Here is a 22,698-nt window from a genome sequence, read left to right as displayed (position 1 = left end):
CTGAATGTAATAATCATTTGTGTGTGTGTGAAACTGTTCAAAACAATGACTATACTTGTAATGAGCCCTTGGCAAACAGAATATCACAGTATTTACATCAACAAATTTATCCTTTTTTTTTTTTTAATTTGAAATCAAATTTATTCTTTATCAACAAAGTTACAACTTTACTACAGTCTATAAGTCCAAGATATTTTAAATAGTATTTGGTCGCTGAGGGAGACATAAGTTATAGTAAGCATCCTTGTTCCAAAACTCTGGGCCCTTCCATCCACACCAGCCCTTTTCCAAAATAACCTGCAGATCTTCAGCACCTGTATAATGTGGATCTAAAATCAGAAATTTTATCTGTCCTGTAATTTCATTCCATGCAACTCCTAGTATTGTGTGAGCCAAAACTCCTCCCCCAATCATTATTGGAGTTCCTTCACTCTGGAAATGATTAGCCAGTTCTCGTCCCTGAGAGGCCATGGAGCAATCAGGGTGTTGCAAGTCCTGATTACGCAGAGCCGTTAATCACGAATCATGCGAGCTCCAAATCATCATGTTCATTTATCCTTTTTAAAAGCATTATCTTTCTAAAATTTTGCATATTTTACCTAACTAGACCATGAATTCCATTGAGATCATAAATATCATTTCACATTACTTGATGGTAACATGAAGGTCAAATTTATGTATCTTATACAACAACAAGTCTCAAACAGAACTGAAGCCCTGAAGAGAATATGCCAATACCTAATCCTCGGTTTATCATTTAGAAAAATAGTAGTGTTTCCTTTCCACTGTAGTTTTTTGTATAACTAACAGCTTCGTGACATATATAATGTGTCACATATATGTGCCACATACATGTGTCATTATATATGTCATATATAATGTCACATTTTTGTAAGATCTGCACAGTGTCTGTGACAAAATCATTCCAAGTCCTTCACTAATAATGGCTTCCCTGGTGGCTCAGATGGTAAAGCGTCTGCCTGCAGTGCAGGAGACCCGGGTTCATTCCCTGGGTCTGGAAGATCTGGAGAAGGAAATGGCAACCCCCTCCAGTACCCTTGCCAGGAGAACCCCACGGACAGAGGAGCCTGGTGGGCCGTGGTCCGTGGGCTCGCAGAGAGCCGGGCGTGCCTGGGCAGCCCCCTCCCCACTATAACACAGGCCCACGGCCCAGAAGCCGGGCGCACCTGCACGCCTCCAGCTCCCCGAGGCGCGTGTGCTGAGCCCTCAGCGCCGCTTCCAGCTCCAGTCTGGTCTGCGCGAGCTCGCTCCTCAGCCCGGCGGCCGCCGTTTCCTCAGCGCTCAGCTGCTCCTGCAGCTCTGCGGCTCTGTCTTTCACACTGCCGAGCTCCACCTGCATCTCCAGCATCTGAGACTGCTTCTGCTGCATATTATATTCGAAGAGTTCTACATGAAAAAATGTCAGCATTTAGAATATGATCCAGAAACTCGTACTTCGTTTATAAATATTCTGTTGACAATAACAGACGTGTTGTTTAGGAAATTACTACAAAGCAAATATGAAATGATTACAGCCCGTGAAGTTAGCAATTTATATAAATACATGAATGTGTAAGATTTTCCTCATAGTGCTAAATCCTCAAGATTTCAGAACTATGAACATGTAAGGATGATAAAAGTTGAACAGAATTCATTACTGGATACAAGACTTGATGCCATAAATAGGAACTTGTATTTGTTTATTCAGAATTTCGACAGCTCACACAAAAATATTCCAAGTTTCTGACAGCCAAAGCACTGATGACTCCGACTACAATGATCAGCAACGCCTGCCGGTTTTGTTCAGCCCCCCTCCACAGCAGTCCCTAGGAACTTCACCATAACAGAAGGGGGAAGTCCAAAGGCCAATTTGGATCATGGTTTTGTCTTTAAAAACAGACCAAATCCTTGCTACATGTGTATTGCAAGAAAACAAAGTAAAATATTTAAATTTCTAAGTATACTAAGTGAAAAAAAGGTAACGAGATATTTATCAGGATCCATCTTAATAAAGAAATATAAACTTATGTACATATGCACAATGAAAAGGTCTGAAGACATATTTCCTGGGTGTTAACCGTCATTTACTTTAGGATTTAGGAGATTCCAGGGTGATTTTTTTTCTGTTTCTTGTTCTACCACAAATGTATTTTTCTTTACTTTTGGCTGTGCGGGGTCTCTCTTGCTGGTGGCCCTTTTCTCTGGGTGTGGCGCTCGGCTTTCTCATTGCCGTGGCCTGTCTTGTTGCAGAGCATGGTCTCCAGGCTCGTGGGCTTCAGTCACCGTGCTCCCAGGCTCCAAAGCACACAGGCTCAGCTGCTCTGAGGCACATGGGATCTTCCTGGACCAGGGATCAAACCTGCATTCCCTGCACTGGCAGGCAGATTTCTTACCACTGAGGCACAGGGGAAGCCCTACCCTAAGTGTATTTTTAACTTAGAACAATTTTATCAAAGCTCATCAGTTCCTATCAGAAGTCATATTACTGGTGTCAGGAGATAGGAATAACATTGATTTTAGACTAGTCACGTTAATTTAAGCTTTCAAAACTATTTCTTAGGGAGCAGAGTCTCAGGATTTATATCTATAAATATGTATCTATGGGATAGTAACTAAGCTTTCAACGGGGTCCTATTTATTTAAATGAAGTAATAGCAATAAATTCTCCAAAAATAATCTTCAATTAATCCTATGTCTAAACATAAGGGATATATTTAATTTGTGGCCTTATCACACCTATTTTATCGAAAATATTTTAAGATATTTAAATTCTTCAGCTTTTCAATGACAAATGTGAGACTGATATAAATTTCAAAATAGGCAAAAGTATAGGTGTTTCTACCTTTATATTAAACCAAAATGAAAACAAAGAAATGTATCCTCACTACATATGATGAAAATTCAGATTTCACTTTATTTTTTAATGATTTTAAGAGAAATCAGCTCTAATGAACAGATACTCCTCTTGAAAAATGAAGAAAAGATTTGAACAAGCATATCACAATAGCACAAATCCAGCTAGCCAGTAATCATATGACAAACTTAGAGAAATGTAAATTAAAACCATAATAGCAATCCACTGCATACCCACTAGATGGGCAATCAAGGGCTGACATCATCAACTTTTGGCAAAAAGGTAGAGCAACAGAACTTTCATATACTGCTAGAAAGTACACAATTGATATGACCATGTTGGTAAAGAGTCTGGCATTATCTAATAAATCTGAAGACATATATTCTATGACCTAGCAATATACATACCCAGAAGACTCATGCAAGAATGCATCAGAAACATGGCATAACCATGTGCAGAACAGTACTGAATTTAACAGCTAGAAAGTAGAAATAACCTCAATGTTTAACCACAGAATGAATATATAAATTGATATAAACTGTGAAGTAGTCACACAAGGGAATAGTAACAAGAATGAACTAGAGATAAAAGTAACTCAGAAGAATGTGATAGAGAGGTGAAAGAGATAAGACACAAAATGTATCAGTGTGATAAAGTTTGAGAGTAGGAAATACCTTAAACTTATGTGGTCTAGGAACATATAAACAGGCAGTTAAAAAGTCAGGATAATGGTTACCTCTGGGCACCACAGAGGAACACGTGTTCTTTATCACTACAAGTAGCAGAAGCGGGCTTCTGGAATACTTGATACGGGTGAGGTTTCCTCAGGGACTCATTATAGTGTTTATATTGCATATTTTTGCATTTTGCACTTATCTATACATGTTACAGTTTGCACATACAAAAAAAGTATTAAAAAAGAAATGGGGCTTCCATTGAGGATTTCTTTTTCTTTTAGATTATCCTCATACAGAGCTTCAAAACAAAGATAAGGAGCTTAATAACTAAACAAGGCAATAACTGATCAAGGCAATGCCTGCTCATTTTAAATTAAAATTAAATATATCTGTTTATATGGGCTTCTCAGGTGATTCAGTGGTAAAGAATCTGCCTGCCAATGCAGGAGATGTGGGTTCGATCCCTGGGTCGGGAAAATCCCCTGGAGAAGGAAATGGCAACCCATCCCAATATTCTTGTCTGGAGAATGCCATGGACAGAGGAGCCTGGTGGGTTATAGTACACTGGGTCGCAAAAGAGTTGGACAGCGACTAAATAACAACAATCTGTTTATATGTCAGAAAATTGCTGTCTCTTGGATTAAAGTATTCAGTAAGAGTTACCACCATTCTCTTTCCACACATAGCTAGCTAAAGTCAATTTCAACTTTTGTAGAAGATAAAGGGCTTCCCTGTTGGCTCAGATGGTAAAGAATCCACCTGCAATGTGGAAGACTTGGGTTTAATCCCTGGGTTGGGAAGATCCCCTGGAGAAGGGAACAGTTACCCACTCCAGTATTCTTGCCTGGAGAATCCCAAGGACAGAGGAGCCTGGCAGGCTACAGTCTGTGGGGTACAAAGAGTTGGACACAACTGAGGAATCTTCACTCAGCCATAGGAGATAAAAGCAAAGTCCTGTGCTATTTTAAAGCATGTCCTTACCAGCCTGTTTGGCGCACATAGCGTTTTTTTCTCTTGCGACTGAGCAATAACCCCCTTGCTTCCACCACTGCCGCACATGCCAAGTCACTTCAATCATGTCTGACTCTTTGCAGCCTCATGAACTGTAGCCCGCCAGGCTCCTCTGTCAATTGGAATCTCCAGGAAGAATACTGGAGTGGGTTGCCATGCCCTCCTCCAGGGGATCTTCCCAACCCCTGGACTGACCTGAGTCTCTTAAGTCTCCTGCACTGGCAGTCAGGTTCTTTACCCCTAGCATCCACCAATACCACCTCCTCTCAATTTCAAGAACTATTGCTTTTTTTTTTTAAGATGGAGCAATAAGCTTAGACGGCATAGCATAACTGAGCATTTTTTATCTCATTCCCAAAGCTGAGTATGAGTTTTTGCCTGGCTAGAAAACCCTAATGTAAACGAATATATTTCAATTCTAAAAAATATATTAAGTATTATACATGTGTGTATATCTATCTTTTATACATATATCTTAAAACAAACTGGATCCCTCTTTAATCCCTATAGTAATTAATGCAGATTAACATACTGATAGGAGAATGAGGAAAAAATGTGACTAAGAAGAAATGTGTTTTAACTGAGTAACAACAAGGGAAAGAAAGTGAAACAGTTTCTTTCACCTATTTATGCCACCATATGAGCCTGTTGTATAGCATACCTTGGCTTGGCTGATCAATCTCTTGCTCTCTTTTCAGAGTCGTCTTCTTAATATTCATTTGAGCATGCAGTGCTTGAATTTCAGCTAACAAACTCCTTCTGTCTGCTTTCTGGAGGCATTCCATAGCTGCTTGATATTCAATACCCTGTTTAAAAAAAAAAAAAAAGTCAAGGGGGTTGTAAAGACAGTAACATTAAAAACTAGGAAGTCTGAAGAAGAATGACATGCTAAAATTCTGGGAAAAGTTATTAATTTTCTCTTCCTGATCATTAGGATTTACTTTTCAGATTATTAGTCTTTGCATTTATTTCAAAAATCTTTAAACACACGATAAAATATGATGAGCACTATAATAAACACGCATAGCCCCTACACAGCTGAAGTCCCTCGGGTACAACTCCATGGACACACCCTCCCCTGCACTATCTGCTCAAGAAATGACTAGGTTCTAAGTCTGGTGTTACTTTCATGTACTCTGTATAATATATTACACACACACACACCCCCTAAAAAATATACAGTTCTGTCTTACATGTTTTAAAACTGTGTGCAAATGGCATCATACTGTGTCCATTTTTGCTTTTTTCACTGGGTACACTGGTGAACCATCCTGGCTGACACACTCAGCTCTACTTCACACTCATTTCAGTGTCATACAGTATTCCCTGGTATGAATAATACAGCACATTTTATTTGAGCATCTTTTCATATATTTATTGGATACTCTTCATTTCTTTCATGAGCACATACTTTAACACCTGTCCATTTTTCCACTGACTGTTCTATTTTCATTAGGTATTTGGTTTGTAGATGTCTTTTCTTGGGATATTTCTGTCCAGTTTTAGAGTTAGAGCAATACTGGCCTCACGGAATGAGCTGGCAAATATTCCTTTTTTATTTTGCAAGAGTTTGTGAAGAACTAGTATTACTTCTTTCAACATTTGGAAGAATTCAGTCGTGAGCCATCTAATCCTGAGCTCTACTTTGTGAAAAGTTTTAAAACTAGGAATTTAACTCTTTGTTATAGGTCTACTCAGACTGTCTACTTTTTATCAGTTTTAGTACTATGCATACTTTTAGGAACTTGTCCATCTGATGCTACTGTAAGTAACTGGTTTTAACATCACACCAGGGCCGTTCCCGGTGTGCGGTGTTTAAGACTCTGCACCCCACTGCAGACTGCCCAGGGTCGGTCCGCGCTCCGCCTGTGTGCTTAGTCGCTCAGCTGTGTCCAGCTGACTCTCTGCGACCCTCTGGACTGCAGCCCACCTGGCTCCTCTGTCCGTGGGATTTTCAGACAAGACTAGAACAGGGGGTTGTGGTCTCCTTCTCCAGGGGGTGTCTTCCCGATGCAGGGATCAAACCCACGTCTCCTGCGTCTCCTGTACTGCAGGATTCTTTAAATGCTGAGCCACTGGGCAAGCCCCCTGATCCCTGGTGGGGGAACTAAAATCCCACATGCCTCATGTTGTGGCCAAAATTTAAAGGGTGTTTTACCATTTTCCTTAACTTAGTCTCCAGAAAAGCCTCTATTTTATTTACCTTTCAAAGAGTCAACTTTTAACTTTTCATCCTCTCTACTGTAGCAGTGTATCCATTTCATTAATTTCTTTTTTCTTTATTAGAGTTGAGGCTCATTATTTGTGGATTACATATTTAAGAATCTGTCTACTCATGAAAATTTATCTGTGACCCTAAATTCAATACTTGTGATGCTCTTAACAGTCACTCTCAAACATGTGCACAGAGCAGCAAGAAACTTAAATTGCCACATTCACACGTTTCTAGTGGAAATCGGGCAAGGTGATACTCTGCCATCTTTTATTTCTTATGCTATAAACAAGTATCCTTTTGTCATCTATTTAGTGCCATGTTTTGGGTACTTTTGTGCTTTTTATTGATGATTTTGCTGTTTAAAATGGTTCCCAAGCACAGGCACGAAGTATTACTGTCCAGGATGCCTAACAAGGCTGAAAGATACATTACAGAAAAAATGCATGTGTTAGAAAAGTTTTGTTTAAGTTACAGTGCAGCTGGCCATGAGTTCAATGTTAATGATTCAACAATACATAATCAATAGGGTGTCTTTAAATAGAAATGCACATAAAATAAGATTATATATTGACTGTTTGACAGAAATGTCACCACCAGGGACTCACAGGCTTTCCCCTGCTGGCAATGGCTCAATATTCACAACAGCTTTACCAATCTTACTACTGCAAATAAAGAGAACTGATGGTATTTTATTCTTTCTGTTTTCTTTAGACTTATTTTATTACTCTTTTTCTAACTTCCCAAATTCAACGATTAACTCATTAATTTTTAGTCCTGCTTATTTTCTAACATAAGACAAAATATTTGTAGTAATACTTTTTATCCTAAATATTCTTAGTGGCTCCTGTTAAAATTTTAACCATAAGACTTACTCTAAAACTAATAAATAACTCATTTTCTCATTACTATTAAAAAGCATTCTTTGTTTTAAAGTTTTTTTACAGTATCATTTTGATACCTGTTCTTGTATTCTCTGTTCCAAACAGTTTAATAATTCAACCGCATCTCCTGTACCGAGAGCTGTCAGCTCAGTCTGAAATGCGGCCAGTAAAGCACTGCGCTCCTTTAAGAAGACCCGCTGAAGAGCAAGCAGCAGTTCACCTCGCCAGTCGGAGGAGCTCTCATGAGGTTGGGAACTATCATAAACCTAGCAGAGTAAAAAAACAAATGTTAGTTTTCAAGTAAGCTAAGAACTGTTCCAGAAACGATATTTGTCTGCTAACCAAAATCAGCATCAGAAGCCTGAAAGGATACAAATTTATTTTCAAGTGTGCAACCTGGAGCATTTAAACAATACATAGAAATTTATGTGAAAAACATCATACAAGACAAGTTAATTTGGCAAAGAGCCTTATTACTGATAAAAATCATATAAAGCTACTTAGATGCACAATAGTCTTTGAGTACCTTGGCTTCTCTTTGCACTTGCATTTTGGTAATTAAATCCTTAAGAGATGAGATGGTACTGAGGTAAGCTCTTCTCTCTTCCAGCCAAGACTCTGAGGTCTGCTGAGCAGAATGGTCTTCTCCGTCACTACAGGGAGACTCAGTGAGAGACAGCACTTGCATGCCTTCAGTATGGACAGCTCTCAGTAAGCCCTAGGAGCCAGAACACAGAAGCCAGAATGAAGACTTTCAAAAGCTGTAAGTCAGACACGAAAAGAGAACTCCCAGTTAGACAGACTTAGAAAAGCCACTACAGCAAGAAAACACCAGCCCACCATTACTGAATGCTTTCTTCCTGTGGAGGGGTAAGCCAATCCCAGAAGACTGTCTATGCCCTTATGTAGCTCTCCTCTTGTAAGTTCTTTCTATTTATCTAATGTGGATTTAGTATCAGGCACTAATTTGACCAAAAGAAATTTGTAGAAGATAGGTTCTAGTCTTTGAGACTGCTTTAATAATTTGGCAAACAAAAATATTAGGAGTAGAAATTTTTAAAAATCTTTATACAATTAAATATACTCTACTTTATTAACTGTAAAATACATAAATAAAACTAAATAGAGCCGCAAGCTTCCTTCCAGCTATGAAATTCTCTCTTCAGAGAGATCTTAATATAGTAAGATCTTCTATACTAACTTCTAATAAACTATTATGGTTCAACATAGAAACTACGCTGGCTAAGTTTTACTGAAAGATGGCTGTCTTCTAGTACCTTTATTTTCTTTGGAAACGAATCTCCTGAACTTTCACCTTCTTCTCCTCGGCCTTCCGATGCTGTGTCAAATCCCTGACTTTGTGAAAGATAAATTCCCTGACCCCAGTCTGATCCAGAATCTAAAATAAAGAAGACCGTTGAGAACCAAAGTGAAACAAACTCTTTTTAAAGTAAGTACTATAAAAATTCCAGAAGTTTATATAACTTACCACTGGAACATATTTCTCTAGTTTGGTAAGCATCAGAATGTGTTAAATCAGGAATTGAGGAGCCCTAATCAGAGAAAAGAAAAGAAATAAAACATTTTTTGCTTTACTAAAAAAAAGGTCCGATGAACATTTTACTTTTTTTGTAATGCTGTCAAACAAGTATGTCCACACCTTTCACAATAAATAAAACTATCCATGGTTTACAGTAAGGGTTTAATTTTTTTCTTCGGGGATATTACCATAATAAGAAACATTAATAAATTAAGCAATGATAACATCAGGTTCTAAATCTGCATAGAAGCTTTATGGGACATTATTATTTGACTACAAACAAAAGAAAGATTTTAAATTATAGTTTTATTATAAGGAAGAAATTGCCCCCAAATTTGTCTCTTAACAACATAAGATTTTGAAAAGAAAAAACAAACCACAGAATGTTGAAAAAATACTGTGAAAACCAGATACCTCTCTAGACCTCAGACACTGCATCACCGCCTTCAAGGTACTACATTCCTCTGTCAGTAACTGGACAGCGACATAGTGATCTCTCTTTAAGGCTTCAGTTTCTGAAATGTGTCTGGATTCCATATCCAGAATTTCAGCAGCATGTAGTTCTTGCATCTGCTCAATCTTTTCAGTAAACTGATTAATTATTTCAGTGACTTCTTCTGATGAACATTCCCTCTGTAAGTCAATCTGGATTCCTGCATTTCTAACAAGAACTTGTGGAGTCTGATTGCTGCTGCTGACCTTGAGGGTCCCATCTGTCTGGGATGCGGAGCTTCGACCCACTTTTATAGGAAGTGGCTCTAATGTGAAGACTTTTCTGTCTTCCTGTACCTCAGTATTATCTTCTCTTTCTGAGAAGCAGGATAATTTTGCTTCTGCCTTTTTGAGTTGATCCCTAACTTGGCTTAAATCTTTCTGGAGAAATGCTGTATATGTTTCTTTTACCTAAAACATAAAACAACAGTTTAGAACATTCAGGTAAAAATATCACATGCAGAATTTAGGGTTGAGAGTATAATTCATTCTAATATGCTCATTTTCCACAGAATAACAGGGAAAACATTTCAGAAACAGAGTTTTCATACACATTTGCATATACATAGAGTCACAGATTAACACAGAAGTGAAATCATTTTATCAGACTCATATTTTTGGTTCTCAGGGGTTAACATCCATCTTTCTCCTTCTTCATTAACTAGACTAGAAGATTAAAAGCATCTCCCTTTTAAGAGACTAAAAGATTAAAAGAGATTCCAAAGAAAACCAAACAAGAAAGATGAGAGCAATGAAATTTATAATAACTTTTCATCAAGCTTATGAAAGATTTTTTCCTAGCTGTTAAGTTATAGATCTAGAATTGTTTTCATATTAAGAGAATATACACTTTGAAATAAAATAGGTAGAAACAGAAGCTATGTTATTAATTTTACCAAAAGCTCTTCTTGAAGTTTTTCTGCTTTCTCTTTGTAACTGGCAAGTTCTTCTTTAGTAGCTGCTGACTCCGCTCTAACACTCTCAAGCTGACCAAAAAATCCATTTTCTTCATTGGTATGAAACAGCTCAGCAGTTGTCTGAATGGCAGTGGAAAACACAAACACGTCATTTTCAAAAAACAAAGCCAAATTCAAGGTACTTGAATCTCAATAAAGCATTTTCAGGAACAACTGCCTATCAGATTAAAGGGGTTAAAATGACCCATGTTCTTTCAACAAATAGGGAAACTCTTCAGAGCCATCATTTTATATTCTTGAGTCAGTACACACACACAAAAAGAAAGATTTTTCTGGGAATGAAAGGTAAATCATGTCATTAGAATATATCTTTAAAAATTTATAATTAATGAAATAATTTTAGTTATCTATTCAAAAATTGTTCATATTTATATCACCCTCCTCAAAAGATATGAGGTGGTTTACTAAGATTTTTTTAGATATGAGGAAATAATAAAATCTTACTAAGATATTTTAATTATATGGAAAGTCACATTGCTATTTTAAATATTATTTACAGTAATTTATATAGTTTCAGTTAGCTAGAAGGAAAAAGCCTAGTAAATGGAAAGAATTACTACTTTTTGACAAATAAATATTCATAGGGACCTAATATATCAGTTAATTTCTGGTGTTCAGATAAGACTACATATTACTCAAAATTACAAATATATAAAGTGAGAATCTGAAAATTAAAGTCCTTTCACATCTGTCCTATGCTAAGAAATACCTACACTTTCAGGACTTTACATAAACAGACTTTCAGAGAAGAAAGGATGAAATCTAACAGAGGTACAGAATCTGTAAAAGCAAATGATTTATCACTCATACATTAATGCACTAGAACACTAATATATTCCGATATTTTTCATTGTGAAAAAGGAATGATAACACTTAACATGCATATTAGAAGAAAGAGGAAAAAAATCCACACAAGTTCCAGGGGACATTTGCCATACTTAACATTTCCACGTTTCTTGGGACGGCTCTGCTTATGACTGCTCATAATGACTATAGCAGTAAAATAAATACTGTGATTTTAAAACTATACAAAATACAGTTTGTATCCATTATTCTAGTGATAATATTATGACCGTACAGAATGGTAATTTTTTTTTTATAGAAACCCTTTATATATGGAGTTGCTATATATAAAGAACATTGTATGAATTTAATAAGTTAGCAGTAAGTTTAAGGAAAAGGGAAAAGAGTTTCTTAAGGTATTTAAGTGAAAAACATCAAATAGAAACTAACCTTGAGAACTTCAAAATCTCCTGGGGGGCTTCCTTCCCTTTCTTTGCCTCCCTGTTTTATCTCACTGTCCTCCAATAGCTTCTGCAGTTCTAGTAGCTTCTTTTCTTTTTCCAGAGCATTTTTTTCTGCAATTTCTATCTGTTCTTTTTCTAAAATCAAACTAGTCTGCATTTCAGCCACCTGGCTTTCTAATTCTGATATCCTCAAGGTAAGTGTGGACACATTTGACTCCATTTCATTTTCTGTTAGTTGAGTCACGTTCTGTATATCTGTTCTTTCAGGTTCTGATGAAGCTGATTGTTTATCTTGCCAGAATTTTGCATATTCTTTAACTGCTTCAAGTTGAACTTGACTCACAAGCGCAGCGGCAACTTTCTCCTCAAGTGCACGCTGCAGGTCTACGATCTCCTTTTCCAGCACCTCTTTCTCAGCCTGGCCTCGCTCCCGCACGTCCTCTATCTGTCTGCGACACCGCCTAAGTTCTACGTCCTTTGCGCGCACAGTGCTCTCGAGCTGAAGCACCTTTGCTTCCAAGCTGCTTATGGAAACTCTGCTGTTTTCTTCAAAAGAACTGAGGTAAGTCTGATTTTCTAGGGGCTGAAGAACATCCTCAGGAAGGACTACTTCTAGTCCTGAGTTGTTTTTGTTCAGGTCATCTACAGCCATGTTAACACTTTTCTCCGGTATGCTATGGATTTTTTCAATATTTTCACGTTCTCTCTTTAAGTTGCATAATTCTTCTGTTAGTTGGTTCATTTTTAAATTGGTTTCTTTAAGTGCATTTTTCGTCAAGGCCATTTCTTCATTAGTGTTTTCTACTTGCTGTTCCAAAGCCAGTTTTTCAGCTGTTACCATATCCAACTGATGTTTTAAACTATCTGCTTCTTCTGGGAGAGAATTAGCAACCACTGATGTCTTTTGTTCAATATTTGCCAATTCCTGTTGAAGTTTTTCAATCACTTCATTCAGCTGCTCAATTTCTTCTTCTCTATTTTTCTTCACACGTTCTTGATCACTCAACAAACATTCTATCTGGGTTTCAAGATCCCTTATAAGTTCATTTTTTTCTTCAATAACCTATCAGTTAACAAAAAAGCAACATAGGTAATAACTATTTATTTATATTTGGGGAATTTTATTTTATCAGGGCAATATCTTAAAGTGTTGATCACATACACAAAAATAATATACTTCTCAGAAATACTGAATTAATTTTAATATAGACCACAAGTCTCACATCATACCAAAAATGACCTTATTTAGAACTTCTTTCAGAAAATTATTAAATATAGAGTAATTCATGCATTTAATAGCTGATTTCCTGTAACTAAAATTGTCAGTATCAATACATTCTAATTGAAAAGGATGAAAAGTATTGAAATAAAAGTCTATAACAGATAGTGCTTAAATATCATTATCTGATTTAAAAACTCAAACATAATAGAAGAATTTTGAAGTTTTTAGTATTTTGGTTAGAATGATATGACGAAATCTGAGTTACCAGAGACTATGAAACATCAAAAATGTTTGACAATATTAGGAATGGATACAAATACACATAGCTTGTTAAACTAATATGTCTTAACAAATTAAAATTAATGGATAAAAGAGAATTAGGTTTTATTTGGTTTTTACATTCAAAAAGAAACTGAAAAATAACTATTTTGTCCTTTAAAATTCTAGCTTAAACACTATGAAAAGCAGTATGGAAGTTCCTTAAAAAACAGAAAACAGAACTACTATATGATCCAGCAATCCTACTCCTGGGCATACATCCAGAAAAGGCAAGAAGTCTAATTTGAAAAGATACACACCCCCCAATGTTCACAGCAACACAAATTACTATACATAAAAAAGATAAGCATGAAAGGTTCACTGGATAATGGAGGGAACTCTGTTTAATATCTTGTAATAACTTTTAATGGAAAATAATCTGGAGAAAACTGGATCCGTTTGCGGTACACCTGAAATTAACACCACAGTGTAAATCAACTACTTCAATAAAAATAAAATTCTCATTTAAACAGCTTCATATAGTAATTTTAAATTAGTGTACCTTGTTATCTGTTGTCATTTTAAGTTGATGCTGAAGTTTCATAATTTGCTCATTCAATCGGTCAATTTCTACCTCTTTTTCTTGCATTATTTGAGCAAATTTCCCAAACAGTACATGTTGATCCTGAGTAGAGACAGCATCAGATTCCTTTATGATAAATCCCAGTTTCTCCATTTCATCCTAGGAACAAAGATAACCATTTCAGTTGGATAGAGCATTACATGTGATCTTTAGAACATTCTGTCAATTAACTCTTACCAAGCTACAGCACCCAAAACGTTCAGAGCTACTATATAATTATTGTAAATTAATAAATCTTAAAATGTTTTGATAAAGGTCTCCAAAATTTTTCATATCTTATGAATTCAAACATTTATGCTGGGTTGAAGATAAACTCTATGCAAATCCATTTGCAGCTATTACTCCTCTGTTAAATACTATGTAGCAGTTGGATTTAGCAAATGCTTAATACTATGACTGTACAAGACAAAAACAATGAATTATTTAGAGGCAAACTTTTCCTTGAGCAATTACCTTAAATAATTTGTTTTCTTGTTCAAGTTCTTGTAGGCGGGTAGTAGATTCCTTTTTCTGTATTTCTAACTGCATATGTAGTTGCTGGACTTCTTCATTCTTATTTTCCAGTTCTTCTCTGAACTGTTCTAATTGCTCTTCTAAGTTTGTGATCTTTGATACCAAAATTATCAAAGGGAAAGAGAAAAACAACTGTTCATATAGATGTTTATTTGTCAAGAGAGAATGAAGAGTGCTGGATTAAGCTCTACAGTATACATGCTCAAAACAGGTGAGCCATGAAAATAAAGGAAAGGGGTTTCTCTAAGCCAGATAAAACTGCGTGGTTTCTAGACATTTTCAAACTAAACACTTTAAAACTATCCTTCCCAAACTGTCCTTCAGAGGAAGGCTATAAGGAGTCATTTCCTACCAAATATTATCTTCTGATAAAGCATAAGAGTCATGAGAGGAAGGGAAAGAATCCACATTTTATATCTTATTTTATGTTAAATTAACTGCTATCAAAAAGGCTCAAGAAAGCTGTAGATTTAAGTCAGTTATTTTAGCCACCAAGTGAGACTAACTCAATTTAGTCCATATTAATACTTAACCCCATAAAAGGTTTGGCAGCCACATGCCTCATTTGGGCAGAAGGGAGCAGATGGAGACTCTAAGACCAAGAGACCACTTAGGTCTGACATACAGAAACTTACAGCGTAAGTTAGTAAAACCATTTTAGGAGAAAAGTAGAGTGTTCCTATATGTAAGACAACTGAAATTCAGCTCTGAGTGCAGATTACCACTAATGGTAAAGCAACTGCTCTTGACAGTTATATAGAGATTGAAACTCATGGTGAATAGTAAGAGCTAACTCTATTTTAAAAATTGGGCTTGTTTGAGGACGGGAACAGTTGTTTACCTCAGTGCTTTGCAAGTTCTTAGTACATTTTTAATGAATGGATTTTCAAATGTTTATTTATCTAATGATCAAAACTGCTGCATTAAAACCAACCTAAGATACAAGGGCAGCATTTAGTGGCAGCTGGCCCAGAGAAAACTTACAGATCATTTATTATCTTAGAACCTGAAAGGGGGAACATTCTGATTACACACCAACATGTAGTCAGATGGAGGAGGAAATGGCAACCACTCCAGTATTCTTGCCTGGAGAATTCCATGGACAGAGGAGCCTGTAAAGCTATAGTTCATGGGGTCACAAAGGGTCGGACATGACAGAGTGATGGAGTACAAGTAGTCAGAATTCTATCTTAGTATTAGCAAAGCAAAGACCTTCAAAATCATTTAACCTAGTACTTCTGTAACAGAAATCATATTTATATTAGTAATAAAGTCATCATTTATATCTTCCCTGATGGCTCAAATGGTAAAGAATCTGCCTGCAATGCAGGAGACTCAGGTTTGATTCCTGGCCTGGGAAGACCCCTGAAGAAAGGAATGGAAACCAACTTCATATTCTTGCCTGGAGAATTCCATGGACAGAGGACCCTGGCGGGCTATAGCCCATGGGGTTGCAAAGAGTTGGACATGACCGAGCAACTGACGCTTACAGGCAATTTACTGTTAAGACACTGCATAATATGCTTTATATGTATTATTTTTTAAAAGCCCTGTAATGACTTTATACATCTTTACTAGGATTATCTCCATTTCAGAGATGAGGAAGGGAGTCACTGAGACAGGAGTCCCTTGTTCTGCAGTCACAGGGCTAGTATGTGGAAGTCACTTTTGAACCTGAAGAGTTTACCTCTGGAACCTGACATTCTTAACCATTATTTATCCTACCTCTAATAACTAATGCCTAAGACTTACATTTAAATAATTTTCTTTAATACTGGTATTAAACTCAGTAATAACACCTGAAATATAGTTAGTAGTTGCACACATATAATTATCAGGTTAGTCTCCTGAAAACTGTGATGATTATATCTTCTTCAAAGTTACCTAACAGATGACATTTACACTTCTTCTATGACTACTTTTGGTGACAAGGTATTATTTCAACACACACACAGATATTTAAGCTCAAAATTGCTGCCCTAATTGCCTGTCTCACCTGATACTTATTTTCTTTTTTGGTAAAACAGTTTACGGTCAAATTCTTAGCCTTAATATTCAAAGCATAGTCCCGGGAGGAGAACTAGCATCACATGGGAACATGTTTGAAGCAGATTCTCAAGCCTCACCCTGGGCCCACTGAATCAGAGTCTTCATTTTAAAATGACCCTAAGGGGATTCATAGCGCATTCAAGTTTCAAAAGCACTCATCTAAAGCACTAACATCCCCATCATAAGCAGCTGAACTTCAGGCATCAAAATAGAGACTTCAATTCCCAAAATGACACCATGAGGCATTCTTTTTTCTTCTTAGCCAGACTTCAGTTTCAGTCCCTGGCTGTCTTTTTTCTGAGGCTATGATAACCAAGAACCAGAAAAATATTATTAAGGTTTAAAAACAGAATGGCAGCTTTTTGGTTTAACCTTGTTTAATTTAGCTATCAAATGATATCTAGATTGTCTGGACTACATTAATCAGCACCTATTTGTGTTTTAAGAATTTTTTCTTTCAAATATGTACACACACACACGGGCATTAAATGTGTACACACACACACGGGTGTTAAATGTGTACACACACACACGGGCTACACACACACATGCACACATGTACACACACACACGCTTCCCAGGTGGCACTAGTGGTAAGGAACCCTCCTGCCAATGCAGGAAACGTAAGAGATACAGGTTAGATCCCTGGGTCTGGAAGATCCCCTGGAGAAGGGCATGGCAACCCACTCCAGTATTCTTGTCTAGAGAATTCCGTGGACAGAGGAGCCTGGTGGGCTACAGTCCGTGGGGTCACAAAGAGTCGGACACGACAAGCAACTTATCACAGTCCAGCACACACATACATATATATATATCCTAATTAGACAGAAGATTCCTTGAGATTGGTGCTGGTTTTAAAATTGGGCAGTGGTGCTCTACACATGGCAATTCAATAAATACTGCATGACTGTCTATGATAATTTCTCATCAGCAAGGCAAAACATGCCCGGATGTTTTGACAGTAAAGCATCACAAAGCTCCAGAATCAGAGAAATCGAGGAGGAATTCTTGTTCAGCCGCTTACTGTGTACAGACCATGGGCAAGTTCCTTAACCTTTATTAAGATTTGGTTTACTCAAGAATAAAGTGGAAACTCCAAAAGAACCTATCCTCAGGGAGAGTGTAAGGTTAACGACACAAGGCATTAATTAAAATACCGACAACTTTCTAGCACAGACCTCAGCAAAGTTAACTACTATTATTTATTATTGTCATTTGTAAGTTAGATCTCACTGCTGCTGCTGCTAAGTCGCTCTATTTAAACCCTATCCTATTGAAAGCATCTTTTTCTTAAAGAAATTCTTCTATTGCTCTCCACATTATTCTCCTTCTCTTATACAGCCTGAAACCCTTATTTTCTAAGGTTTTCTTTTCTTTCACTCTGCATTTCTAAATATTGTAATAAACTTCTTAAAAAGCTGTACACACAGTTAGGCTATGAGAGTAGTAGGAAGTATCTCAAATATAACGACACATAGACATCTTATGTTTATACTGTCAGACGTCTGAAAACATTTGTCTAGTGCAGGAGAGAATGCTTAAGAAGTTATTTTCATTAAAAGATATGTTTCAATTTCACATCCCTATCTTTCAGTCTCCAGTTACTGAGTGACTGGGTTCTGAGAGAACACTTGTCACTGTTCTTCAAAATCAGCAGACCAAGTTTGTTGTTTAGTCGCTAACTTATGTCCACCTCTCTGTGACCCCATGGACTGTCGCCCGCCAGCTCCGCTGCCCATGGGATTCCCCAGGCAAGAGCACTGGAGTGGATCAAGGTTAGCTGTCAACTTAATTCTTTACTCATTCAACAGGGTTGGCTCTGTTTCAGCTGTAAAGACTGGTAGCTAGTTGTTACAAGCGCTCTAAGGTCTCTCGTAATTCCAACAAATATAATTCTAAGTAAGTAGGAGACAGTTATTGGATCCTTACTTCAAGAAATGAAGCAGTTAAGTAGTGTTAAATAAAATTCAAATGACAATATAAAATCTTACTATATTTAATCAATTTACCTCTGCCTTTGTGACCAGTTTTGGAGTCCCATCTTTTTAGAAAGCAGATCATCTATTTGATTATTTAGTGTAAGAGAAATCTTTAAATGTTAATTCTTTTTGAAGCACACATAACAAAAATGGTTATATGTCAACAAGTGTCCCCAGTCACTCACATAAAAGCCAAAAAAAAATAAGAATCTCTTAGATAAACATTAGTTAGTGCTATGAGATAATGAGAAAATAATAATTTTCATGAAAATAATCATTTCCATTATTTATTTAGATGACTTTTTTCTTCTCTAAACTACAAGTTCTCTGAGCTATAATTTTAGGTGACATCTAAATCAATCTTCTTTTTTGCAAAGTACTCATTAACATTTATAAACTGTTTACACTCAATAAATACACATCAAATGTTCTGAGAAAATTATATGGAAAGAGATAAAAATGTAACTGAAACTTCTGAAACATTTAAAATGATATGCTATAGCTATATAGCAAGGTACAATATGCTAGAGAAAAACTGATGATGGACAAAGGATTATATAATTAGGACTTGAAAATGACAGCTGTTTTAAAAGTGCATCTTCTGGTTTTCTCGGGGTAGGGGGAGGGAGGGAGCAAAAAACACAGAAGAACTTTATAGAATTAAGAACGTGTTTATTAGTATACTATAAAAAGGCACTATTATCTCCCATGGAAATATAACTTTAGAAAAGACAAACTCCACAGGAAAGTGGCAATAATTCAAAGTCTATGGCAAGGCCAGGAGGAAGACACTTCCTTGTGTCCCAACACTAGTATCTCTCTCTACTCTCGTCTTCATTTAATTCATACCTACCAAACTGGCCACCTTGTTGTACTCAAAACTCCCTCCTCTGTCAAGGCTACTTGTCCCCTCCTCTTCATTCCAGTTTACTGGTTCAAATGTTTACTGTCTTCAATGTCAACTTAGGCAATGAGCTAAGAAACAGTCTATACTTTGGCTTCACACCATACTATTCTAATTAAATTAAATTTTCTAAAGTAATTCAAGCCACATTTTGTCATTAAAAATAAACTTACCTCTTTTTCCTTTCTGTCTATGGCATCTCGCTCTGCCTGCAATTGTATCTCTAGAGACAATTCTGCTTTAGCTTCTACAGCTCCAAACTGTTTTCGGTCCTCTACCTTTAAATACATAAAAATTTTCTCAAAATTTCAGACATTAAATCCTGATTATCCATTTTAATTGGGGAAGTAGCAATTCTATTTCTTGAATTAGAAGTAGCCTACATTAGTGAATAATCAAAAGTTACAACATTTACTCTTGAATGCACTTTATATAAATGAAAACAAGAATGCCTGACAATCTTAAAATTCATTTCTCAGGTAAAATGAAGGCTATCCCCTCATCTCCTCCCCTCCCAAATTTCCTTATCCTGCTTTTCTTTAGCATAATAGGAACAGATCTCACTGCTTCTTAGCCTGGGGCACAGCATCAGCTTGAATTGGTGCCTACAGATTTTCACTTGGCTGTTATTTTAGAATCTTATTAATGCTTAAAAGAGTAATTAAATCTTCTGGCTTAATTAATCTTTCTTAATCAGGACCCAGTATGCAAGGGATATTTGGAGAAAAGAATAAACATAAACGGTTATGATGTCAATGAAGACATACAGATACATTATGCAATATCAACAGAGTCCTTAGTAATTTTTTTATGTAAATAAACTGCTGTTCATGTAACTAAGTGTAATCGGTACTAAAACATTTGATAAAATTAACCCAAAGAAAATGTCATACCTTTTGAAAAGTGTCTGCACTAAGGAGTAAGGCTTGCTCCAGCTCTCTTACTCTGAACTCCAGTTTCTCAATTTCTTCATTCCGCTCCTGTATATCCCTCTGAAGCTGCTCTTTAGACAGCAAAAGCTCACTGCACTTGTCTGTTTTTTCTTTCAGATGATTTGTTAACTGCTCAACCTGGAAATATAATAAGCAAAAACTGTAATGTTAAAATATGTAAGCATGTTAGTAATCTATCCTCCTTTCAATTTCTTTTTAGATACTATGCCTAATTTTATTTTTGATAAGGATGGCACTATCATCTCCAACTATAGCAACATTTTCTGAGTTGATGTATCCAAGCAGCACTAAAGAGAAATAATATTGCTTTCACCAACTCTTTTAAGAGAGTTCTATTAAGACTGAGGTTTTCTCTAGCTAAGAGGAAAAAATAAATGCATTTTTAAATAATGTTGAATTACAAGCTCTAATAGCACAACCACACTAAAACCTAATAAAGAAAACAAGTTTACACAGTACTTATATTCATATGTGAGATACAATGACCTAAAAAAAACTTCATGGATTATACTTTTCTTTCCACCAATGGTTTATCAACACATATAATAATACAGTGGTTCAAAAATACCATAGGGACAGAAGGGAACTAGGGACCTTTAATACAGTTATTTGGAAAAAAGCTTTTCAGCCCACACATTCCACCAGCCACCAGAGAGATCAGATTCCACCAGAGAGATCAGGATGCCAGGCAGTGCGAGGGATCCGTGTACCCTGAAAAAGTGATTCGGATAAGAAGCAGATGGAAGGATATAGGAAAGATCAATAAGATAGCTTGTGAAATTAGTTCTGGTCAAATGAAGAGAGAAAGCTTGTTAAAAAAAGAAATATGATGGTAAGGAAAAAAAAACTCTACCTTATTTCAGTGAGATTCTTGGAGGAAATTATCTAAAAATGGCACATCTTCCTTAAAACATTAAAAGAAATGCTAGCTTACCTAAAAGTAGAGGTTGAGAAAGGACAGTAATAAAGCCTGAGGAGAAGCTTTGAACAAAAAAGGTGCACTAAGAACTGAAGTAAGGTTAAAGGAGACAATAAAGCAGGTACAGCAAAATGGCTCAGTGTACTGTTAGCAACGAGATTTTTTTTTTTTTTTTGATGCTGAGAAAATCAGAACCTAGAGAATCAGATCTGGCTAAATAAAGAGAAAACAAATGGATCACCAAGTTTTGGAAGAAAATCAAACACATACTTTCGTGTTAGTTTCCTAAAGTTTTATGAATGAGGCAGATCACCCTTTTTAAATATAAGGAAACAAATAGTAGGAAATGACTAAGTTCTAGAGCTTAATTATTCTTTTGAGATTCAACAAACACACAGCTATTTTACAAAATGTAGAATATGTCAGGAACATGATGAATGACTATAAACTCCGTGGGGATTGCTAACTTTTCTACTGCTCCAGTAGGTAACGCTTTTCTACATCAGATTCCTTCTGGTCTTTTGCTTTTAAAGATACCTTTTGTTAAAAAGACTGTAGATAACATTTTATGACAATGAGTTATAGGTATTTTATACTTCTTTGGTATCTTTACCTTCTCATGTTGAATATTTAAGTTTCTGATTTTGAAAACTGATATACAATAGAAAGAATTCAAGTTTTTTAAGATACGAATCTTATTTTATACGTAACATACCAAATTAATGTATGGAAGACAATAGCAATAAAAACATTACCTCTCTAGTCTGGTGCTCACCGCCAGGCTGGAATCGAGGCACGGCCTTAAGCTGTTGCTCCAGTTTCTGTATTTCCTGTTGGAATACATCTCTCTCGTGTTCTCTATCAACAGCTTGTTCCTAAAGTTTAATAACGATAGTAACTGAACAAATAATATTTATTGAAGTTATTATTTCCCTTACTTCCCTTTAATTGTAGGCACAGTTGTCTGTCTGAAGATGAACAACTGATGATCAAAGAAAGGCTCCAAAGCAAAAAGGCTTAAAAAGATAATACTTTTGCGTGGCACATAGCCTAGTAGGCCTCTTGCCGTATGATACATAACCTAGGGCTCTTCAGCAAAAATGTAAGCACTTAAACGTTATCTGAAGCACAACATTTTAAAAAGTTCAAGTAATGTTAAATACAAAATGAAATTAAAATGGTCTCCTTAAAATGAATTTACTTTTTTGGAACAAAGGAGGACTCCCACTATTTAAGCAAAATAAGTAGAACAAATTGTGTTGTAGATACATTTTTTTCATTTTAATCTAGGTTTTTTTTAATACCTAAAATTACAAAGTGTGTTAGAATCTGATTCTCTGATCTGTGAAGATAACATAAAACTT

The 22,698-nt window shown here is 36.2% G+C and overlaps 1 protein-coding gene and 1 non-coding gene across 10 annotated transcripts in view; both read right to left on the bottom strand.

Annotated features, from left to right (window-relative positions):
• The window catches only part of AKAP9 (A-kinase anchoring protein 9), a 164,533-nt gene that overhangs the window by 13,737 nt on the left and 128,098 nt on the right, over positions 1 to 22,698 (bottom strand). For all 9 annotated transcript variants that reach the window (XM_043872888.1, XM_043872890.1, XM_043872891.1 and 6 more), the window contains 14 exons: positions 22,090 to 22,209; positions 20,356 to 20,532; positions 19,636 to 19,740; positions 14,471 to 14,623; positions 13,937 to 14,116; positions 11,881 to 12,957; positions 10,567 to 10,707; positions 9,593 to 10,081; positions 9,128 to 9,191; positions 8,916 to 9,037; positions 8,165 to 8,356; positions 7,716 to 7,904; positions 5,204 to 5,348; positions 1,188 to 1,407 (listed from right to left, as the gene is read on the bottom strand). In XM_043872888.1, coding sequence (XP_043728823.1) covers positions 1,188 to 1,407; positions 5,204 to 5,348; positions 7,716 to 7,904; positions 8,165 to 8,356; positions 8,916 to 9,037; positions 9,128 to 9,191; positions 9,593 to 10,081; positions 10,567 to 10,707; positions 11,881 to 12,957; positions 13,937 to 14,116; positions 14,471 to 14,623; positions 19,636 to 19,740; positions 20,356 to 20,532; positions 22,090 to 22,209 — 3,374 coding nt within the window. The remainder of the gene's footprint in view (positions 1 to 1,187; positions 1,408 to 5,203; positions 5,349 to 7,715; positions 7,905 to 8,164; positions 8,357 to 8,915; positions 9,038 to 9,127; positions 9,192 to 9,592; positions 10,082 to 10,566; positions 10,708 to 11,880; positions 12,958 to 13,936; positions 14,117 to 14,470; positions 14,624 to 19,635; positions 19,741 to 20,355; positions 20,533 to 22,089; positions 22,210 to 22,698) is intronic.
• On the bottom strand, positions 470 to 574 carry LOC122674979. The gene has a single exon (XR_006335137.1). It is a non-coding gene; the product is annotated as a U8 small nucleolar RNA (small nucleolar RNA).

This window comes from Cervus elaphus, chromosome 18 (assembly GCF_910594005.1).
Source record: "Cervus elaphus chromosome 18, mCerEla1.1, whole genome shotgun sequence".
Classification (NCBI taxonomy): domain Eukaryota; kingdom Metazoa; phylum Chordata; class Mammalia; order Artiodactyla; family Cervidae; genus Cervus; species Cervus elaphus.
This window is presented reverse-complemented; position numbering and strand designations above follow the sequence as displayed.